At 41.2% G+C, this 20,364-nt stretch overlaps 1 protein-coding gene across 2 annotated transcripts in view; it reads right to left on the bottom strand.

Annotated features, from left to right (window-relative positions):
• The window catches only part of ARID1B (AT-rich interaction domain 1B), a gene marked incomplete at its 5' end in the record, with an annotated part of 335,015 nt that overhangs the window by 83,342 nt on the left and 231,309 nt on the right, over positions 1-20,364 (bottom strand). For both annotated transcript variants that reach the window (XM_080616793.1, XM_080616794.1), the window contains one exon: positions 3,573-3,662. In XM_080616793.1, the coding sequence (XP_080472919.1) occupies positions 3,573-3,662 (90 nt within the window). The remainder of the gene's footprint in view (positions 1-3,572; positions 3,663-20,364) is intronic.

Genomic DNA, 20,364 nt, shown 5'->3' with positions numbered 1-20,364 from the left:
CAGTTTCAGGAAACTCATTCAGGGGTCAATTTGGATATGCTGGGTTTCTGTTTGATGAATACAAGTAACTTCTAATCCACTGAGCAGTTCTGGCTACTAAGCACATCCTCAAAGTGCGGCTTCAAAACCCAAACAGATGAAGTAAGTATATACAGCTGAATATAGTCAAGTGACTCTACCTCAGTTATTTGCCAGATGGTTATTAACAGCTGTGGCATCACCACTGCCCGACCCCTGGGGGCTGATGTAACTGAAGTTTATAAAGAGCCTTGACTTCAATAAACACAAAAAATGAACCCCGTACTTCTGATCATAGTAAAGAAAAGTCTAGAGTAGCTGTATCAGAAAGAAACTGCAAAACATGCAACCCTTTCCCCCTTCAGAGCATAGCGGGTTTCAGCGATGAGCTTCACTGGCTGTGATTACATTTTCATGTGGTATCTCCAAGTAACGGTAATTGCTGGGATTCACCAGCAGTTGAAAACACATGCAGGTGAGCAGCCATGGCCACTCCTGCTTCTCCAGGAGGCTTCTGACCCCAGCCCTGCACAGCCTAGCCATCTCCTTAAGCATTCTGGCACCAACAGTCCATTAAGGCGCATACTTCAAGTAACCCGCTCACAGAAGCTGACACATAGGTTATGCACATAAAAGTAAATGAGATTTCTTATTGCCAAGGTAGGCAGTGTGTGTTGGTAGAACTGAAGAAGTTTCATTGACTGGGCTTCAAACAACAGTGGCCAGTTACCGATTCTGGGATGAGAACAGACATGGCTAGAATAGCATGCTCCACCTATGCTGACTCAGGTCCAAATGTCCTACAGGTTGAGCAGGACATGAAACATTTTCAAATTCTTTTTTAAAAGTAAGCATTTTTATGCTCATTACAGAAAATATGAAATAAGCTGTATAAGAAGCAAGCTGCAGATCACAAAAGATCCAGTCCCCCAAGAAATTCCCATTACTGTATATACACACGTTACCACTCCCCTCCTCCCATACGCAGAATGTACGTGTACAAACAGGCTTTTTGCTTCATGCTGCACTGTGTGACAGGGGGATGTATAGTCTTCAGCAGGCAAACATGAAAATCCCAGCTGGGTACTGAGTAACCATGGAAAATATGGTAAAATATAATCAAACACTCTCATAATAAAATAAATACATGTAAACTTAATGGTTCAAGGTAGTGGTTTAGCATCCAAAAGTGCTACAGCTCACACTCCACCTGTCAATTAAGCTTCACAATATCTGGTAAATAAATACTTTTTTCAATATGGAGAGCAGAGGATTCTGCTTCAGAAATCATAAGTAGTCTTTTGTTCATTCAATTCTCTCTCTAAACAAGGAAAGAACTGTTATACAAAGTGCTAAACGAAACAACATTACCTTATCCTAAGAAGGGTCTCTTTTTTTTTGTTTTAATTTTCTTTTCCTTTTTTTTTTTTTTTTTTTTTCCCTTTTCTTTTTGGGGAGACAGTGTATCAGTAAGCCAAGAGTTTAAATTACTGTAACAGATGCCTATGGATCAGGTGTCCTTAGCAGCAACATTTTCTGCTCAGGTTTTTATCAATAAGTGACAAGCACCTTCCCTTTGAGTCCCCATCATTCCCCCTTCTTCCTTTCTTCAAGTTCAGTGGAAAGCAGTTCAAGCAAGCAAAGGAATCAACTAATGTAGCAGCCTTTTTAAAAGGTGAAGTTTTCCATTTCAAAGGAGCCTCTAATCAATGACAGGGCACAAAAGGGAACGCATGCATGTTTATGCAAGCATAGCACAGACTTTAGAGAAGCTTTGGGGAACATGTTCTGCAAAATCAATATGACCTAGCTAGTTACATATTTCATATCTGCTGCATGAAACAAATAGGCTTCCAGTACAAGCTGGGTCACATGGATCATGCATATTACACTAGATTTTGCATATGAAGAGTGCAAAAACTGCAACATTCCCAAACACGTTTTCTCTAAGAACATACCCACAATTCTCACACACACCCCCCTGCACAGAGGAAGAACCACACTAAATCTGTAAATTTTACTTCCCAATTATGGCAGCTGTCTTATTCTGTTCTACTTTTGAATACCCCTCTTCCTCTCCTGACCACACAGTGACCCCCAGTTTTGTTCTACAGCAGCAATGGAGAGGTTCAACCCTTTCAGCTCTGTCAAACCTGCCTAACTTGTCCCCCAAAGCCAGGTGAGGAACACACACTGCAGAAATAATTATTACAGGGCAATGTAACATTTTGTGCCAGGAAGCCCCAATTGTGCCAGAAAACGTACACTTCTTTCTGAGATGCTTGGGTGTTCAAAGACTCAAATCTGATCCATTCCCACTGCCTTGTGACATTCTATCCCACAAAGCATTATATATTTGTATCAAGTGCTGAGGCAATTTTGATTTCACTAAAGATGTATGTTACTCTAAAAATTTTCTGAGGGGAAAATAGGTTCCTGCACCAACAACTAACTGTGTACAAAGAATGATTGAAAAGGAAATAAAACAAATAAATTGAGTGTGGAATTCTGTGTTTCATGTTCTCATTAATCAGCATTCCTGGAGGAGGGGACATCCAACACAGAAAACCAGCAAAAATTAAGACTCATTTCTTCGTGAGTCCTCTTAGTTCCTCCTGGATGCTATCCCAGAAATTTGTCAATCTGTGAGTTCAACTTGTTTCACTGTGAGAAAACTTCCAGTATTTATGGTATCCCCATATGGTGCTACTTGGAGTATTTCTGGTAGCAAGACATTTTAGGAGGGGCATTTCATAAATAACTCCATGTTTATCACAGTTATCATGTGTCTGTTTTGCAAGCTTGTCACTGGCACATGTTAACCACTGCATGGACAGAACTCCCAGTTTACAGCAGTTGATCGTATGTATGGTCACACAACAAAGCTATGACAACTATCTTCCCTAAGCTAGGGAGGGAGGAGGCAAAAGAAGAAGAGCTTACAGTTTATAAATAGTAACATTAAGAAAGAAAAAGCAGCTCTGTTTATTTTTGTAAGCACTTGCTAGGAAACACCCTTTTTAGAACAGTACTGTTGCCTGCAAGGTTTTCCCTTGCAAGATTTCCAAATCTTTGAACCATTTGACCTAAATAGTTGATTTCCCTTTATACTTAAAGATATTTTTATCCTAGAACTGGCTAGAGGACTAGCTATTGTGCCCATGTAAAGATATTAGAGATGAGAATTTTGAGTACAGTAACAAAACTGCAGTGCTCATAGCTAACACGATTTCTGTATACCTTAATTCTAAGATAGACAACCAAATGTTGAATTCTCTAAGACACGACACAAGTATTTACAGCAAACTGCCTTTGTACTCTGGGAATTCACTGTATTTTAAGAAAGCCTTGTTTCCAATTACATTTTGGTAAAACCTGCTATTCAATTGCTCTTTCCCCAGAGAAGGAAACCCCCTGAGCCTTTTACAACGAGGACTGTCATTATTTTCCCTGGGAAAAGAAAAGAAATACCAGGAAATCTCACATTGCTAATGTGTGACTTAAATGAAGGCTGCATTTGGCACCAACTAAAAAAGCCCCCACACCTAACAAACCTCGGTCCTGTGGCATTGGTGACTGGCTCAAGGCAGGGTGCGAGCTGGATTCTGACTGGCTGCCAGGAGGCTGTGGTGGCATCTGACTGCCTGCAACACACAGAGAAAAAAGGGGAAACAGACTTGCTTTTAACATTGCAATGCACAAAACCAAGCCTTGCTGCATTTTTCAACCACTCAACATCAAAGAAAACACCAGCTATGTAAGGCAGAGACAGAGCTCAACAGGTCCAGCTTTTTTTCTTCTTTTTTTTTCCTCTTTTTTTTTTTCGGAAACCCATGGAGGAAACATGCATAAACATATTTAGCAACAGGCATGGCGAAATGTTCAATTTCGTATTGAGCGAGTTCCCAACCTCACCAACATGATCCAATTTATAGCTGCAAATCTCCTGACACATATTTCTGTTAGAGACTTTAACAAAATCCAAGTCTGCTGAACAATAGGGCTCATCCTGCTGAGCTTAAACTGGCCTCCAGCCAAGCAGACATGGACTGCTGCCAACAATATTACCAATGAAAAATTCAGTCAATACAAAAATGACTAACAACAGTTTAAAAAGTATTTCAATGAATCGGTGGTTTAAGAATTATTTGAATGTCCATGTAGAGTATGGGAATAAAGAATAATACATAGGTACATGGGGTGAAAGTGGAACACGTTTGAAAGAGATCAGACAGAAAAGGGGTATCTTATTACAAACAAAAGGGAATATATTTGCTTGTTAAAGTATCCATCCAGAACAGACAGAGCCTTTTTTATGGCCTGGTTCAAAAGACACCCACACAGTTTATCCACTGCTGTCCACCCACTCAAAGAAGAAGAGTACACAGTGCTGCCTGTGAGGCTCAGGGCATTAAGTGTTCCCTCTCAATATTACTGGGTAGTAAACCAGATGCTTATTATATTGATACAAGTCATTCCTCCGGGTCACCATTCAGCACCACGTCAAGCAGGGAGGTCCACATTACCACCCTCCCACTGCATAACATCCCAACGGCCTGGTGCCTGACAGCCAACCTGTGGAGCCATGAGCAGGGGTACGAATGAGACCTGGATGTCTCCTGCGGCTTCTCTCTGCTGCTGGTCTGAGACATGCCTGCTCCTGACAACCCAAGCGGCTGGAAGACCACCTCAGGTTAGGCAGTGAATGTATACTTTAAGCATTTAGACACTGTAGTGACGAGCACGTTATAAATAGCAGCAGGCAGATTTATATCCCTTGTCCTCAGAAACTGCTCAGATTGTTTTCCGTTTGGAAGAAATGGAAAGAATAAAAACACAGGCAATAGATTTGTGCCTGCTGAGACTCATTTCCTCCTTCTCAGCAGCTGCCCCTCCACAGTGGCAGGAGCAAGAATCCTGTGGCCAGTCCTGGTGCTGGGAGCTGGCTGACAGAAGGCTGCTCTTTCTGTCGAGTGGTGAAGGGCCCCAAGTCGGACATAAAGGCAGGAAAGCAAATGTGTCTGCTTTGCCCCATTCACTTCCCAGTCTCAAAGCAACTGGCTCTCAGCACAGCCTCTAGATTGATAAAAGAACAAAATGAAAATCCATAAAATGTGGAGAGTAACCACTGCCTAGCTATTCAGATGAGGTGCATTTGCACTAAAAAACATGACAGTCAACATTACGGGGAGCGGCTGTGACAACTGTCTTAGAGATGCAAATGCTGGACTAGAGGCAGAATTGCTCCTCCAAAAGACCAAACATGCCACTCAGTGCCTGAGGCTTTGGGATCCGCGGCCCATTCACGAACTCTAAGGCATATGACAATAATATTCCGGCTTATGTTTTGATGTCATGCAAGAGCAGGCGGTGGAGACGTTAAGTGGCTGCATTATAATGAGCACTTTCTGCTTGACAGGAAGGATTCAGTGACTCAAGACTGTAAACAAACAGCAATTCCATGTTAACAGAGGACACTGCCACTTCCATTGTGTATGCCCGAGGCACTGCTATCAGACAGAATACTTCAAGTACATTTGAACCATAGAAGATTTTTACAAATACTTAAAAAAGTAATATAAAGGCAGGGGTAGTCCTGACTGCACCACATAGCTCCCAGTGGAATCTCCCTTTAGATAGAGGCTTGGCAAACTTTGAGGGAGATTAATAGTGCATGGAAGATCTATGCTAGGCAACATATTTTGAATACATTTATACATGGTATTTAATTTTTTACATTGATAGTAACTTCAGTTATCTGGCAGAAGCCTTATCCTGTACAGGCAGATATGCAAGAAGGGACTGGGAAAGTCAAAGCCTAGGACAGTGCAGGTATGACCTGCTACAAAGAAATCACTTTCTTCTGCATACTTATGGAATACGGACTCAGGAGTTTTGCAAATTCACTGCCATATTCAGCCTCCACAAACATTAATGCTATTTCATCAGTTCACCTTTTAAAGTTTACTTCTGGTGTTTTGGAGTTTTTTTTCTGTATTGAAATTTAAAGCCAAAATTTTGCTTTACAAAGGAAAACAATCTGGTCAACAGGATCAACTCTACACATCTTCTTACAAAACTGCAGAAGTACCATTATCATTTATCAGTGCGTGCCACAAAATTCAGGTGCTGGACATGAAAGTACTGCACCAAAATTTTTCAGGTGAACTGCTATTTTATCCTTAGAAGTGATCTGAAAGGTAAGAGGAGGTTAAGCACCCAAATACCTTTGAAGACTTGAACCAAACTCTTAATTTGGGTATCTAACTCCTATTGACTGGGAGCTGATGACAGAACCTTAAAAACCTTTGAAGATCCTGTCTGTCATGCTTTTTAAGTTTCTTTGTCAGGAAAAAAAAATGACCTTAAAGATTTTCCACTTCTTTCCCTTAAATGATATTAATCCTTCTCTCTTTCAACCGGTATTGTAGTCGGGATTCTTGGAAGACACATTAAGTACATGATCAGACTTTCGCATTTTATTAGGGAAGGAAAACTCCTACTGAAGAAAAAAACCACCTCTTTTCCTTTTAAACATGAATTCTACAGCTATTTAAGACAGAAAAAAAACCCCCAACTTTTTTTTTTTTTTTCACTGACAGACTACTGCCTCCCAATAATACACACACGAAAGTTTGAACAGGAATGACCTTTTCACATATTTTGTATAGAATTGTTGCCACATCAGTGAGATGCTCCACCTGCCAAAACTTCTGCGAAGTGAATCCTACGCATGTTTTGCAATATTTTTATTATGCAAAATCACAGCCAATACAATAATGCATGTTAAAAGGATAGATGCTGCCACACTGATTCTTTCATCTAGATTTTAACAGAGGAGCAAAATGGTATTCAAATTTATATAGCTATCTTGTAAAATTAGTCGTTAAAATTATCAAAGCCAGCAGCCTAATACCATGTCTGCTAATACCATGTCTGCTATTAAACAAAAAAAAGTCAGTTGAAGAGGTGGGAGAATTTAAAAATGCTTACTAGCACAACTGTAAGCTGGATTTCTATTTTTAAAATGATGTTAGAAATGCTTTTAAACATTTTGCATGAGACTGAAAATCTATGCTTGACATAAACAGAGTTAGAGGAGACTGCACCGCACCTTTGGAAAAGATGGATTTAGAAAAGGACTGAATGGCAACTGCATTATGACTACAGCCATGAAATCTGCAGTTAAAGTGTAAAAAGTAAATTCCTTAGAGCCAACATAGCAAGGAAGAATAGACCTTTGATATCCTGCTGAGGAGGGGTCCTTACAATGAATTACAGCCCAAATGAATAATGTTTTGAAACACGCTGAGGGCTCTCTGCTCCCATTACTGCGATGATGCTGGAGGATGCTCAGCAGTGGCACCCTGTACCTGCTGGACAATAGCTCACAGAATTGTGCCTGAACAACTGAATCAAGAAAGCGCACCAGTGGTAATGGGTTCTCCCTGGGAAATTGCTAGTTAAGGAGGGGTATCAGCACAGGAATTTTAAGATGTGTGAGGAACTGGGAAACAGTAGGGAGAGGGACTTATCAGTCTGTGTTTAAAGGAGAACATCAGGCTGGAGGAAAAGCCAGAGTTGTCTCTGGGACAATTCTCACCCTAATTTAGGAATTAAAGAGCTAGAACTGGATTAATGACATCGGTTGATTATGAAGTAGGGAATCTTAGTCAATGTAGAAGATGATCAAAATACTATCTAAGAAACTATCTGGACCATTTTTTGGGTTTGAGTAACAGAAATGCAAACATTACATTCCCAGACCAGAAATAAGCCTTTTCTAACTGAAAAGCTGTAGGATTATCAGTTGGAAATGGAAGAATAAAAGGAAGGAAAATCTGACCGTATTGGTTGATCTACAAATCATTATAACCTACAAATGGTTATAGTTAAGCATCTGATGTCACCCTGAATCAAATAAATTTATTATTAGAATGAATTAGGAGAATTGCTTCCAGTAGAGGTAAAGCAACATAACACCATTGCTGATGTATCACTGGCGAGTATTCACACAGACAAAACCAGAAAGTATAATGCTAACTGGAATGGGAACCAAGAACATCTACCAGCATGACATGACAGGAGGCTGAGAGAGTATTACTTAGCATGGCAAAAACTAAAGCTGTGATCTTGTGAATTCTTTTTAAAATTGTTTTTGTGGCTAAATATCAGGTAGGAAAAAGAGCGCAATGTTTAGGATGATAATCAAACCATTACTGGAATTTTAAACAACTTCCTTTTACGAATAATGAGGTCCAGGAAACCCAGTGATTCAGACGAAATCTGATAAAAACCAGTCTTATGTGACAGTAAAGGCTCACAGACCAGAAGGGACATTCTGGGTCTCAGATCCTTACATCAGAAATTAAAGATCATAAAGAGGTTTCTATACGGGATTTTTTAAAATGAGCTTTCCAGGAAATTGGAAGTGAGGTGCAAATGACCTCAAAAGAAAAACTTTCCTATAGGTAGCGTAAAGTGAAACTGGTGAAGTGGTTTGTGTTATCTCTTTCATCTTACAAAGCCTATGACCCTTTAAGATTATTTTCTTCCTTAATTTATGCATTGTAGCCAAGCTTCCTGTTGCTATCAACAGTATTTTCAAATTACTTACTCTTTGAGTAAAAAACAAGGGTTTCCTGTATATCCTATATCCCCCCAAAATGAAGACACAAAATATTAAAACCTTCTTTGTATCTATACAGCAACCTGAGCACAGATGCTTTAGAAGGTCAGCGACATGTGAACCCTTCCAGATACAGCAGCCGTGGCTCTGCTGAACCACTCTGGGGGGGTTTTACACAGAGTCAAGCGCGCTCAAACCAAGCCTTCTGGCTCTGCACACTGCAGCTAATAACTCCTTGCTAGCAACAGCAATGCTGGTAATCCACTGCTGCCTGCTGCTCACTGAGATGATTTCCGTCTCTCCAACCTGAGAGCTTTGTACTAAAGCCTGGAGCCCTCCCGCCTTGGGATGCTTTTGGTGGCTGGCTGAGTGGCTGCGGAAGGTGAGATCGCAAGTGGCTGACTTGTTCTGCTGTAGTAATTCAAAGCGTCTGTAAACATGAAGATTGTCAAGCCAGACTTATGGATGCTACACATTACCAAAAGTTTTCAAGATCGTTGTTGGGCCTGGCTCTGATTTTCCATATTACCTCTTAAAACAAATGCTCCAAAGACTCAAGATTCCCAAACACACATGAGTATCAATCACAATCCACACAAAATCAACAAAAGGTAAACACCCACTTCTCTTCTTATGAAAGTGTAATACTCAGACTGCGAATCCTTGAAAGTTACACTTCATCTTCTTTTTCATATTTGCGTTACCATATCAAGGACAGGGTTGTGAGTGAGTTCCAGGGATGTCTTTGTAATGTAAGTGCTAAATTGCTCTCAAATCTCCATTAAAAGATGCAACACTGAGCCTGAAGAACCCTAGCTCTGACTTTTCTCCGCACACATGCAATAGCATAAACATCTTAATTTCACAACCAGAAGCTACTTGTTTGACACGATACAACATTTAATTCAAAGCAAAGTTGACACTGACTGGATGAGGTAGCTATTCAATATTTTGTTTCATGCTCATTATTCAGCATGTAGTCCCAAGGTATTACTTACGGAACACCATCCAAATGTCACCCTCACGACAGAACAATTCATTATATTCTGGACTTTTTAAAAAAAAAAAGAATTAAGTAGCTGAAACTGGGGTCTGCCAAATTAGACATCCAAGTTTTGTTTTCACATTGTGTAACCTCTGAGTAAGGTACGAAGGCTTCTAGGAAATCCTCAGGAGTATAAAGTGAAATAATTGTTAGCACTGCCTAAACTGACAACAGGCTGAGTGGTAAAAGGCAGGAAAGCAAATATACTGCCCCCCTCAAGGCGAAAGATCACTTTGCTCAGGAGGGGAAGGGAGAGGAGCAGCAGCCACTGCAAAGAGGGTCAGTTTCATCTATGCTCCATCCAGAAATCACCTCTGCATTTGGACTGATGTGAAGCACCACAGCATTTTTGTCCTGAGATTTTGGCAACAAGCCAAAAGCAAGCTGTCAGTGGAAATCTTCAGGAGGCTGTGACTCACCCAAAGACTGAATGGATTTCCAGTGGCCACAGCCCGCACCTGTTTGCCTGACAACTATTCCTCTCTAACAAATTTCAGAATCCTGCTGCAAACCAGGAATGCTGCAGAGCTCCTCAAAATTAAAGATTCATTATTTATTCATTTATTTATTTATAAGGTGTAAGTCAGTCTAAATCTAGGCACTGCTGCTTCTCTGTCCCCCATAACGCCCCCCTCAGACCTGCAATTTCACTTCACAGTTATGAGAAGTTTCATTTTGGGGGATCAAATTCTTCTGCTTTCTCCTCTAACTCCATGTTCATTTAATGCATTACTTCTATTAAACTCGGGAGAGTTTCCAGCCCCAGGATATTTCTGCTGGAGGCCGATCCAGAATGGCGCAGGCCAGGATAGCAACCAGTTAAATCTTTTCTAATCCCTGCATTCAGAAATGGTGGCTCACAGCGGCTGGCACGCAGGAACTGAATAGAGCAGGCAAGCTCGTATTTCTCTCACCAAGCCAAATTAATAAAAACAAAACCTGGTTTCTCCTTCTCGTTTTCCTATTCTTCATGCTCCCCAATATTTTTCCTCTTTCAAACAATTTTTTCCTCTTTTTTTGGTGTGTTTGAGAAGCTTAATGTTTGGCTGCCTTCTGAAGAAATGGGCACAGTGACAGATGAAAGGCCGTATTCATCGCCTAATTCAGAATAGGGAAAAACCGACTGCTGTGCATTTAAGATTCTAACAACCTTGCAATTTTGTATAGCCGTTTTCCCCAACCCGTTCTTTTGAAGAAATCTGCTTTTATTCTGTTAATAACTAACCACAGTTGCAGCAGCATGGATCCGATTAGCAGTTCTTATGCTACAAAGGAGGGGGGGAGGGCTGTGGACAGGGTTGCCAATTTGTCCACCTGGGTCCCCAGGAGAAAGATTAGATGAGGCGCTTGCTCCTTTCTTCCCCACTTGCTCGCTGCTCGCACTAGACAGACCTCTTCAAAGCCCAGCCACTGACTTAATTCTTCTTTTTCCTCTCAAAAGTCTCATTTAACCGCCCCTCCACATGTTTTGCACTCTGTGTCACCACGTCCCTCCAAAGCGACAGTGTGAATTCGGATGAGAGGGGCTGGGAGAGGCTGTGGCCACAGCTTGCCCAGCGCTTTCTCTCACACCTCTATGGGGCCTCTGAATTGCTTTTAGATTTTGTAAATTGTATTTTCTTAAATTTGTGCAAACCGCTGAAAAAAGTGCCTGTGTTCTTTAGGGAACGATCCAAAGCCTGTAATCATACGTAATTTTTTCTCTCTGTCCTTTAAGCCTTTCAAAGAAATGACAGTTTTGCTTGCATTTACACTGAAGTAAAAGATTGCAAAGGGTTGCATGGATTTAATAATTTGTAATTACTTGGGACACGACATTACATGTTTGTTAATGCAAAAAGCATATGCTTCAATTAGAGAAAAATCATTCTCAATTTCTTTAGAAAATGTCAATTAACCAGAATATAAAATTCAATTGATACAAGTGCTAAATATCTAAAAGCTCCTAACAAAGGACAGGGCAGTATTTCTTCCTTATTTTTGGCTCACTTCTTCCTTCCAGAAATGAAACCTACCCTGCCATGCAATTGAAACATAAAACCTCAGAATTCCATTTAGAGAGCCAATCTAAGTTCTAAAAGGAAGAATTTTTCATTATCAATGCTCATTTTCTAGACTACATTTGTAACTACAAGTTTTTCTCTAAGCTGTTCATTGCATCTACAGTTTTTAACAGCCTGAGAAGCACAATCACTGTAGCAGACATACATTCTAGTATTTGTCACCTAATAAAAACCTTAACTCCGAAATTTAACACGATTAACAAATTCTAAGAAAACCATGTATCATCTTTCATGTATAGTATTTCAGTGTAAAAACATGCAAGATGCCAAAGAAAGGGTGAATGTGAACTGAAACTGCTGATTCTCAGCTGCATTTCTTTTCCCTTGATCCAGCTACACGTAAGAATTGCTCAGGATAAATATTCATCATCAGGTGGCATTAACTTGAAAGACCAGCAGTGATGGTGTTTCACTCCTCCCTGCTCCTCCCGACTTTCTCAAGTTCAGGCAAGCAGGTGGAAATTGGAGCAGTGCTGATATGTGTCAATGAACTATTTTGTTAGTCCTACCTGCTGCTTCTCACACCAGTCCACTGCCTGATATTAATGAGTGTTTCAATAGCAAAATGTATGTGCTCTCACTAATGCTGTCCTCAAAAGGAACAACTCTTAGATAATCTAGTTTTTCTTATTGTGTTATATTACATACTACAGAGCCCCATCTCAATGCTTCTCAGGGACTGTGGAAAAAAGGGCAAGTTGAATGCATAAAAGGATAAAAGCACCTTGAGGCAAACCTGCTTCCAAAACCCATTTGGTGGGTGTGATCTTCCTAGAAGACAGTATCTATCATGCCATATTTCATCTTGCCCAACAATGATAAGCTCCAAAGACTGGTGCAGAAGCAGAGCAATTCTTCATGTATTTTTAATCAACAGAGAACTTTCATCTGGTGAGCTCCCTCCACAAGGTCATATACACTATGTGCTGCCACGTGTCTCTCATGCAGTTTGCAAACACCAACTTCTATGTCAGCTTCTGTTTGGAAGGGGGAATATCAATGTTAGCAATCCCTGGTTATATCATTTATAAACATGCAGATGTGGATTATTAAAGATTAATGCATTTTGGGATTGGTGTCGGCATTCCGTTTGTCTCACGCCAAAACCAATTCTGTTATTCATTAGTCAACGACAGCCCACATCACCCTGTTGTGGAAGAGAAATCAAAGGTGCAAGTGTGAATCGAGAATAAGTGATGAAACTGATTACTAAGAAACTTAACGGCTGTAATCAATCAACACATCACAATAATTTGAGTCCATGGTTATCTGGAGATGGGAACAAACAGAAAAGCTCACTACCAGAGTGAGTTGTTCTTATGTGTTTACTTTCTAAGAACCCACTTTGCAGTTTGACTTCCATATCTACCTATGGAGCAAAGCTGTCAAAGGGCTGTTTGAATCTTTCAAGCCACTGGCTCAACCTGCACAAATTTTGTCTCTAAGGAGGAGACCGAGTATCTTGCTTTTCATTGTTAAAAAAAAGAGAAATATTATCTGGAGGTAGTTGAAGTGTTCTTCTTTTGAAGCTAAATGGCTAATTTCTAGCTGGCCCGTTACTAATTCAAGCCATATTTACAATTGCTCGGGTTCTTTCTACTAAGGAGGGACACACCACTTATCCATCTAGTCAACCCTGATTGTAACTATGATGCATGAAGGCTGCTTTAAGTATCTCTAATGGCAGTGATACAGAGTCCACTGAAAAACTAGAAGCCGCAACAGCCTATCCCATCACAGAAACCAAACCACCTAGGACATTTATGTTCTGTTTTATGTAGGTATAACAACCATTTGTCAACAACAACAAAAACATACTGATGCAAACGTGAGAGACTTCTCCCATTCACTTGTCAATCACTGATAAGTACTGCAAAGGACAAGGGAGTGAAAGACAACCTTTTAATTTTTGTAATATGCAAATTAATGTCCTATTTGGCAACACAAAGGACAGAGAATCTGTGTTCATGTAGCCAAATAATGACACAATTAAAACCCCAAACAGTCAAACCCAAATATACACTGTATTAACTTTCTGACATAAGTGGGCTGAGCAAAAAAGCCAGAGAGAAATGCAGTTTAATGATGAAATGTAAACAACAATTGTCCAAGGCTGGCCTGAGAGTATACAGCTAAACAACAAACATACCTGTCAAATCTTGGCGGCTGTGGTTTGAATTTTGTTATGTGAACCAGAGCAAGTGCATGATTATGCAAAGATTTTAACTGGATTTCGACAGCCATCATACTCCAGGTGGATCTGTACTAGCACCACAAGGGCTACCAGTGACTCACAGGGCTACAAGAAGCAGCCTGCTGTAGGAGTGCTGTCACGGCGTGCACAGTAGCAGATGCCCCACCATGCTGGCTGCTTGGCAATGGCCAGGATGGTGAAAACAGGCCTGGCAAGAATCAATGAAGAGAACAAACCAGATAGGGAGCAGAGCACAGCCGTGGGGATGTGAGTGTTGCTGACCTGGCTGTCTAGGGGAGGTTTGTATGAAGCCTTTGTAGGGTGCTGGACAACCCTCAGTGCCATGTTTGTCAGATCCTGCAGGATGTTCAGTCCATGGGTCAGAAATGTTCATCACTGGCTTACACACAATTAAAATACTGAAACTAAAATGTGTGACCATGAAATATAAATACTGATAAACCAGATACTAAGCAAATGAAAACACAACTGAAAACCAGAAACAACCTCTAAAAAATAACAACCCAGGACATGCTGGTTTTGGTGACTTGTGGTTTTTCTATCTGATGCTTAAGTTAGAGCTGATGAAAAACAGCAGCTTGATTGTCCTGGAATATGAAACCCTCTGTCATCAAGCAAAACTAATAGGAGGAACGCGAGCAGTGTGTCTCTGTCTCATTTAATCTCCTGCACCTGTTCTCAGAAGACCACCTCTGCAGAGAAGGACACCTTCTTGATCTCTCTGGCCAGACAGCAAATATGATAACAATTTTGATAGCTCCTTCTGTAGCACAGGTTTTCCTCAGGAAACTAGGCTGAGACTATTTAGTTATTTCACAAAGCCCTGAGGCAACATATTATTCATCAGTTGTGACCTGGGCTGAATTCTAACGGGTATCACAGGTTAGATCCTCCATATGCTAGAAGGAATGCCTCAAGCTAGAGCGCCTTACAATTTGCTTACTTTTCCTCTTTTCAGAAAGACAGAAAAATTCTAAATGTTGTGCACACCCTTCAAAATAAGGCGTTTTAAACTACTGCTATGTGAAACCTTCATGTATTTCATTTGTAAGCATTCTAGATTTGCAAAAGTGCTGAATAGATGTTTTGTGCACTAACAGTGATTAAGAACATAGCTACGTCAATCGCATTTTGTGTTTTGATTTTTTCTGGTCCGGATGCCAAAGAACAGCATGCATCTTCCCTGCAACAAGCTGTTGCAAGATTTTTGCCTCCAGAGAAGCCAAAGGGGAAATATTGATAGATGTGTTAAAATAATCTTTCTAGACAGGGAAATCATATCCATTTTACAAGGATATAATCCCCTTTCTTGTTTTGCAATTATTTAAGGATATCTGTAAAACAACAAAAAAAAATAATTAAAAATCCACAGAATTACAAAATGGTCTGGGTTAAAAGGGATCTTAAACACCATCTAGTTCAACCTCCCTGCCATAGGCAGGGACACCTTCCACTAGACCAGGTTGCTCAAAGCCCCATACAACCTGGCCTTGAACACTGCCAGGGACGGAGCAGCCACAGCCTCTCTGGGCAACCTGTGTCAGTACATCACTACCCTCGCAGTAAAAAACTTCTTATACCTAACCTAAATCTCCCCTCTTTCAGCTTTAAGACATTCTCCCTTGTCCCGGCCCTACATGCCCTTTCCAGCTTTCTTGTAAGCCCCCTTTAGGTACTGGAAGGCTGCCAGAAGGTTGCTCTGGAGCCTTCTCTTCTCCATGCTAAACAATCCCAACTCTCTCAATCTGTCTTCATAGGAGAGGTGCTCCAGCGCTCTGATTATCTTTGTGGCCCTTCTCTGGACTCACTCGAGCAGGTCCATGTCCTTCTTGCATTGGGGCCCCAGAGCTGAATGCAGTACCGCAGGTGGGGTCTCATAAGAGCAGAGCAGAGGGTCAGAATCACCTCCCTTGACCCTTGACTTCTTCACACTTACCTATGCAGCCCAGCATATGGCCAGCTTTCTGGGCTGCAAGCATACACTGCTGGGTCATGTTGGGCTTCTCATCAGACAACATGCCCGAGTCTTTCTCCTTACGGCTGCTCTCAATCCGTTTTGTGCCCAGCCTGTGTTTGTGCTTGGGATTGCCCAGACCCAGGTGCAGAAACTTGCACTTGGCCTTGTTGAACTTCATGAGTTCACACTGGCCTATGTCTCCAGCCTGTCAAGGTCCCTCTGGATGGCATCTCTTCCCTCTAGTGTGTCAACTGCACGACATAGCTTGGTGTTGCCATCAAACTTGCTGAGGGTGCACTCAATCCCACTGTCCATGTCATCGACAAAGATGTTTAACAGCACTGGTCACTGTCATATGGTAGCCTTTCTCTCCTTCAGATAGCGTTTGAAAAGTCCATGCCATAAACCATACCAGTAGTGGTGGTCAATGGAGAGAGGATGTGGAATAACTCAATCCTGAGCAAATTATTTTTCCAAATTCTTGTTTAAAACATGACTTCTCTGATTGGCTTTTCTTACTGCAGCCAATTCTGGAAGCAGTTCAACTCTTAGGCTTCTCCTTTTATAAGGCATGAAAGAAAGCATCACTCTATTCAGATTTTTGCATTAAAATATCTTTTTGGACTATGATAGACTATTGCTTATTTTTTTCTTCTCAGCATTTTAATCACTCTAGTCTATCCACACATTGACTAACATGCACAGCAAGGCAAGGTGTCCTGTTACAGCTCTCTCTGGGTATCCCATTCCCCTCCTGCTCTTTTTTTTAATAGAATGCTAGCTGTAACTCTAATGCTGACAGGTCCTGGATTTCAAGCTAGCTAGCTGATCAATACAGGAGGGGAAGACCTCCAGAATTAAAAAGAATAGAGCTGATCACTGAATGGAACACATCCATTGACTCATATACTAGAATTAAAGATGTGGACTATTTTTAATCAGAGAAGGGTGCTAACCACTGGTTAGCATAAATGAAGATGACCAGCAATAACATTCCTCGGTGAGAGTATCCACACATGGATTTCTTCCTAAAAGTTGTAACTCCAGCTGTATCCGAGCTCCCTGGTGCAAGAAAACATCGATACAATTGCAATAAACCCAACAATGCAGTTGATGCTTAACAGAGTGAAAATAAGCTTGTTTGTTCAGAAAGTGAATGTAATGTATTAAAAGCGCAAGTCAAAATACTGATCAGTGTGGAAAAAAAAATTCCTTTTACATATTTCTAAAGACAGTATTTGCTATTCAATATAGGATATGTTTCTCTTCCATAGAGATAAAAATCCCTGCAGAGGTCTACATATAATAGAACCTATTAACTCATACAAAACCTGCTTGTCCATCATGGGTTAAGGGATTCCTGGCCTATCAGCAATCTTCCACAGAACTCTAAATATTAAAAATTTTTGCTGCTTACACTGCAAGGGAGAAAGAGCTGACAAAAGCCTTTGGCCAGTGAGATCAAAATTGGGGATGGGGGGAGAAAGGGGAGTTTAGCTTATTTACATTTTTGCTTTGTTAGTAAACTGGAATGGTTGGAGCAGGAGGGAAAGGGGAAAAAAAAAGACAGAAAAGTGAAATTAACAGCCACTAAATCTTCTGGCAACAGCAGTGCATTTTGATGATGTGCTGCATCAGCTTCCACTAATGGTTGAGGGTTGAATCAGGCACAGTTCAAGACCCAAAGCAGTGCAGGGCATCGCATCTCATTCTTTGGAAGAACACATACCCTAATTACGAAGATGGCTACAAAATAAAGAGACCAGAATTCCTGGCAAAGCAGAATAATAATCTATTTAACACAAACCTGAATGCCATTCTGAATCCCCCCAAATCATAAAAGACTATGATTTCATAAAAGACTGGAGGAAAGGGTGTGTGAAAAAGAAGTGTTACCCTTCTGAGAGAAAATGTTTCCTGAACAAAACCCATCTAAGTTACTTCTTCTGCTCTTAGGGGTTAATCTCCCTGGTCTATTCCAGTCAAGCGAATGGAAACAAAGGCTGTATATGTGTGTGCCACTTACCACACAAAGTATCTGTCCAGTATTTCAGAGAGCACAGGAAGGAAATGCCCACTGAGCTAGGGACGTGCCAATGTCAGTACCGCCTGTGCCAGTCCATTGCCGTGAAATCTGTGGCGTGCGGCAGAAAGTAATGCAGGTCGGCAGGCTTGCAGTGGGGTAGGGAGACAGCTTAAACAGGCAGTGGGAATAGAATCAGCCATTTGGGAGGTTTAATAGGGGGCTGTTCGTTTGTCTGCCCTTTTGATGTTAAATTAGTCTTCAATTTTGTTGTGAGGAAGGAGGCATTGGGAAAAGGATGCTTCTCTTCCAGTAAACCCTGGAAAAGCAACACCTTTATTTTAACGGCCTTCCTACCAAGAACCCCCTCCAACATTTTGGCTTTCCCTAGCCATAGCTATCAGCAACACAACAGCTGCTCATTTTACAATGACTTGCTGGAGAGAGAATGATTGAAAGAGCCAATCTATGTCACATGGAGAAGCTGTGGCACAACATCGCAGGAGGTAATAGGAGAGGAATGAGGTCAGAACAAACAAGGGTAGGGTGAGAATGGAGAGGAAAATAGCAGCGAGCAAAATTATTGAAGGCAATGCTGTAGCACACAATCTGTTTAAAAACGGACACAACCTGAACACTGCAAACAGCCACAGAAATACAAACAAGCTCCATGTTACTTCTTTATAGGGTCTCATAAATATGGCTGCTGAAAAAAGCTATCCCAGTCCTAGCAATGAAGCACAACAGCAGGAATACACTTAGGTGAAAGCACAGTCGAATTCATACAGCTTGAAAGCCCCAGCACCTGGCGGTGTCCTACTAGTTGCAGAGTTTTAAAGAGCAGCTTTGTTCATGTCATTCTGTAGCCTGAGAACCATGGTGGCAGCAGCAGCAGCGATGCTCCTGCAGCTGTGTGGCTCCCCTCTGGAGAGAGCTCACGCTTGGGAGTTCACCTTTATCAACAGAGCTGCAGAGAGCAGGAGCTCACCCACGCTGGGGCAGCAGCAGAGGGTGGTTTTGATTTAGTGCCATTCATAAAAATCCTTCCTGAGGAAGAATTGTTTTTGTGTGACTGCAGCAGACCAGAAAAAAACATGCAAAATGGTGGTGATGATTTGTATGAAGAGGCAATACTTTTCACTAGGCCAGTCAGAAAAATGAGCTCTTGGGCTCAGTTGAAGTGATGAAGCGACTCTGACCCTGACCTGTGGTCCCACTCCCCTTTTATTTTTACCTCACAGGGATCAACTGGTTTCATAAAAGTTATTAATTCTCCCTACACTCTGTTCTGTTCTTATTTATCCTTATCTATCATAGCTACAATAAAGCTATTTTCAATGTCATAACTTTCTTTCCCTGCTCAGCAATCAGGCTGCTAAAATGCTAATCCATTTACTTGCTTGAATCTGACTGTGGGAAAATGTTACCTTTCCAGCTAGGTGGGACTCCAGATGACAAAATGGATGGGCTTCACTACGTACTGCAAAATATGCTGCATACACAAAGCTACTATACCACACATAAAGCAAATATTCCAGTCCTGCTGCTGTCCCTGCTTTTCCTGACCCACCTGAGCACATGCTGCCAGTCAGAGTGGCTGGAAAGGCAAGAAATAACTGCAGGGCACACATGAAGCACCAGGGCTCGACATGCTCAGACCACATTTAGTATGCAACATTCCTGCGTGTACTGAGCTTACTCCCCTTTGCTTATCTAGTTTAACCTCTGTATACAAACAGGCACCTACACTTCACACAGATACTTTTGTTCTGAATACCAAAACACACGCTACTCACTGAATTTTAACCTGCATTCAGTTTACAGCACACCTAATGAAAAAGCATCATTGCTTTTGTTTCTGAGCTCCATGTTGATTTTTCGTGGTTTTGTCAGCAACTGATGTTATCCCTTGGCTAATGTCAGCATTCTCCTGCTCTTAGGAATTCCCCTAGTATTCAAAATGTCAGAAAACAATCAAAAACTTGGGCATCAAAAAGAGAATAAACTCATCTGAAATACCAAGTGCACATTGCTGCCTGACCCCCTGCAAGTAACATGCAAGATGGGTGGGGACAAGGTAAGAACTGGAGTAAATGCATGCCTGTTTTTAATTCTGAGTGTCTTAAGAGATCTCCACAATTTTCTGAAAGTACATAAATGACTGTGTGCCACACTATGTGGCACAAGAGAGCAAGTGGCAAGCATGCCACTGGCATTTCAATTATTACTGGTGGAGCTGGAGTCCTAGTAACTTGTTGACCTTTGCAGTACTAAGAGACATCTCATACAATATACTCTATTCATGTCCAAAATCACATTATCACAATACAGGGTTGGAAAATCTCTGCCTCGTCTTGTGAGTCTGAAACTACCACACAAGTCAAAGAGCCAACACTAACAGAAATACACAGTAA

The sequence above is a fragment of the Psittacula echo genome (genome assembly GCF_963264785.1).
Source record: "Psittacula echo genome assembly, chromosome: 4".
NCBI classification, from domain to species: domain Eukaryota; kingdom Metazoa; phylum Chordata; class Aves; order Psittaciformes; family Psittacidae; genus Psittacula; species Psittacula echo.
This window is presented reverse-complemented; position numbering and strand designations above follow the sequence as displayed.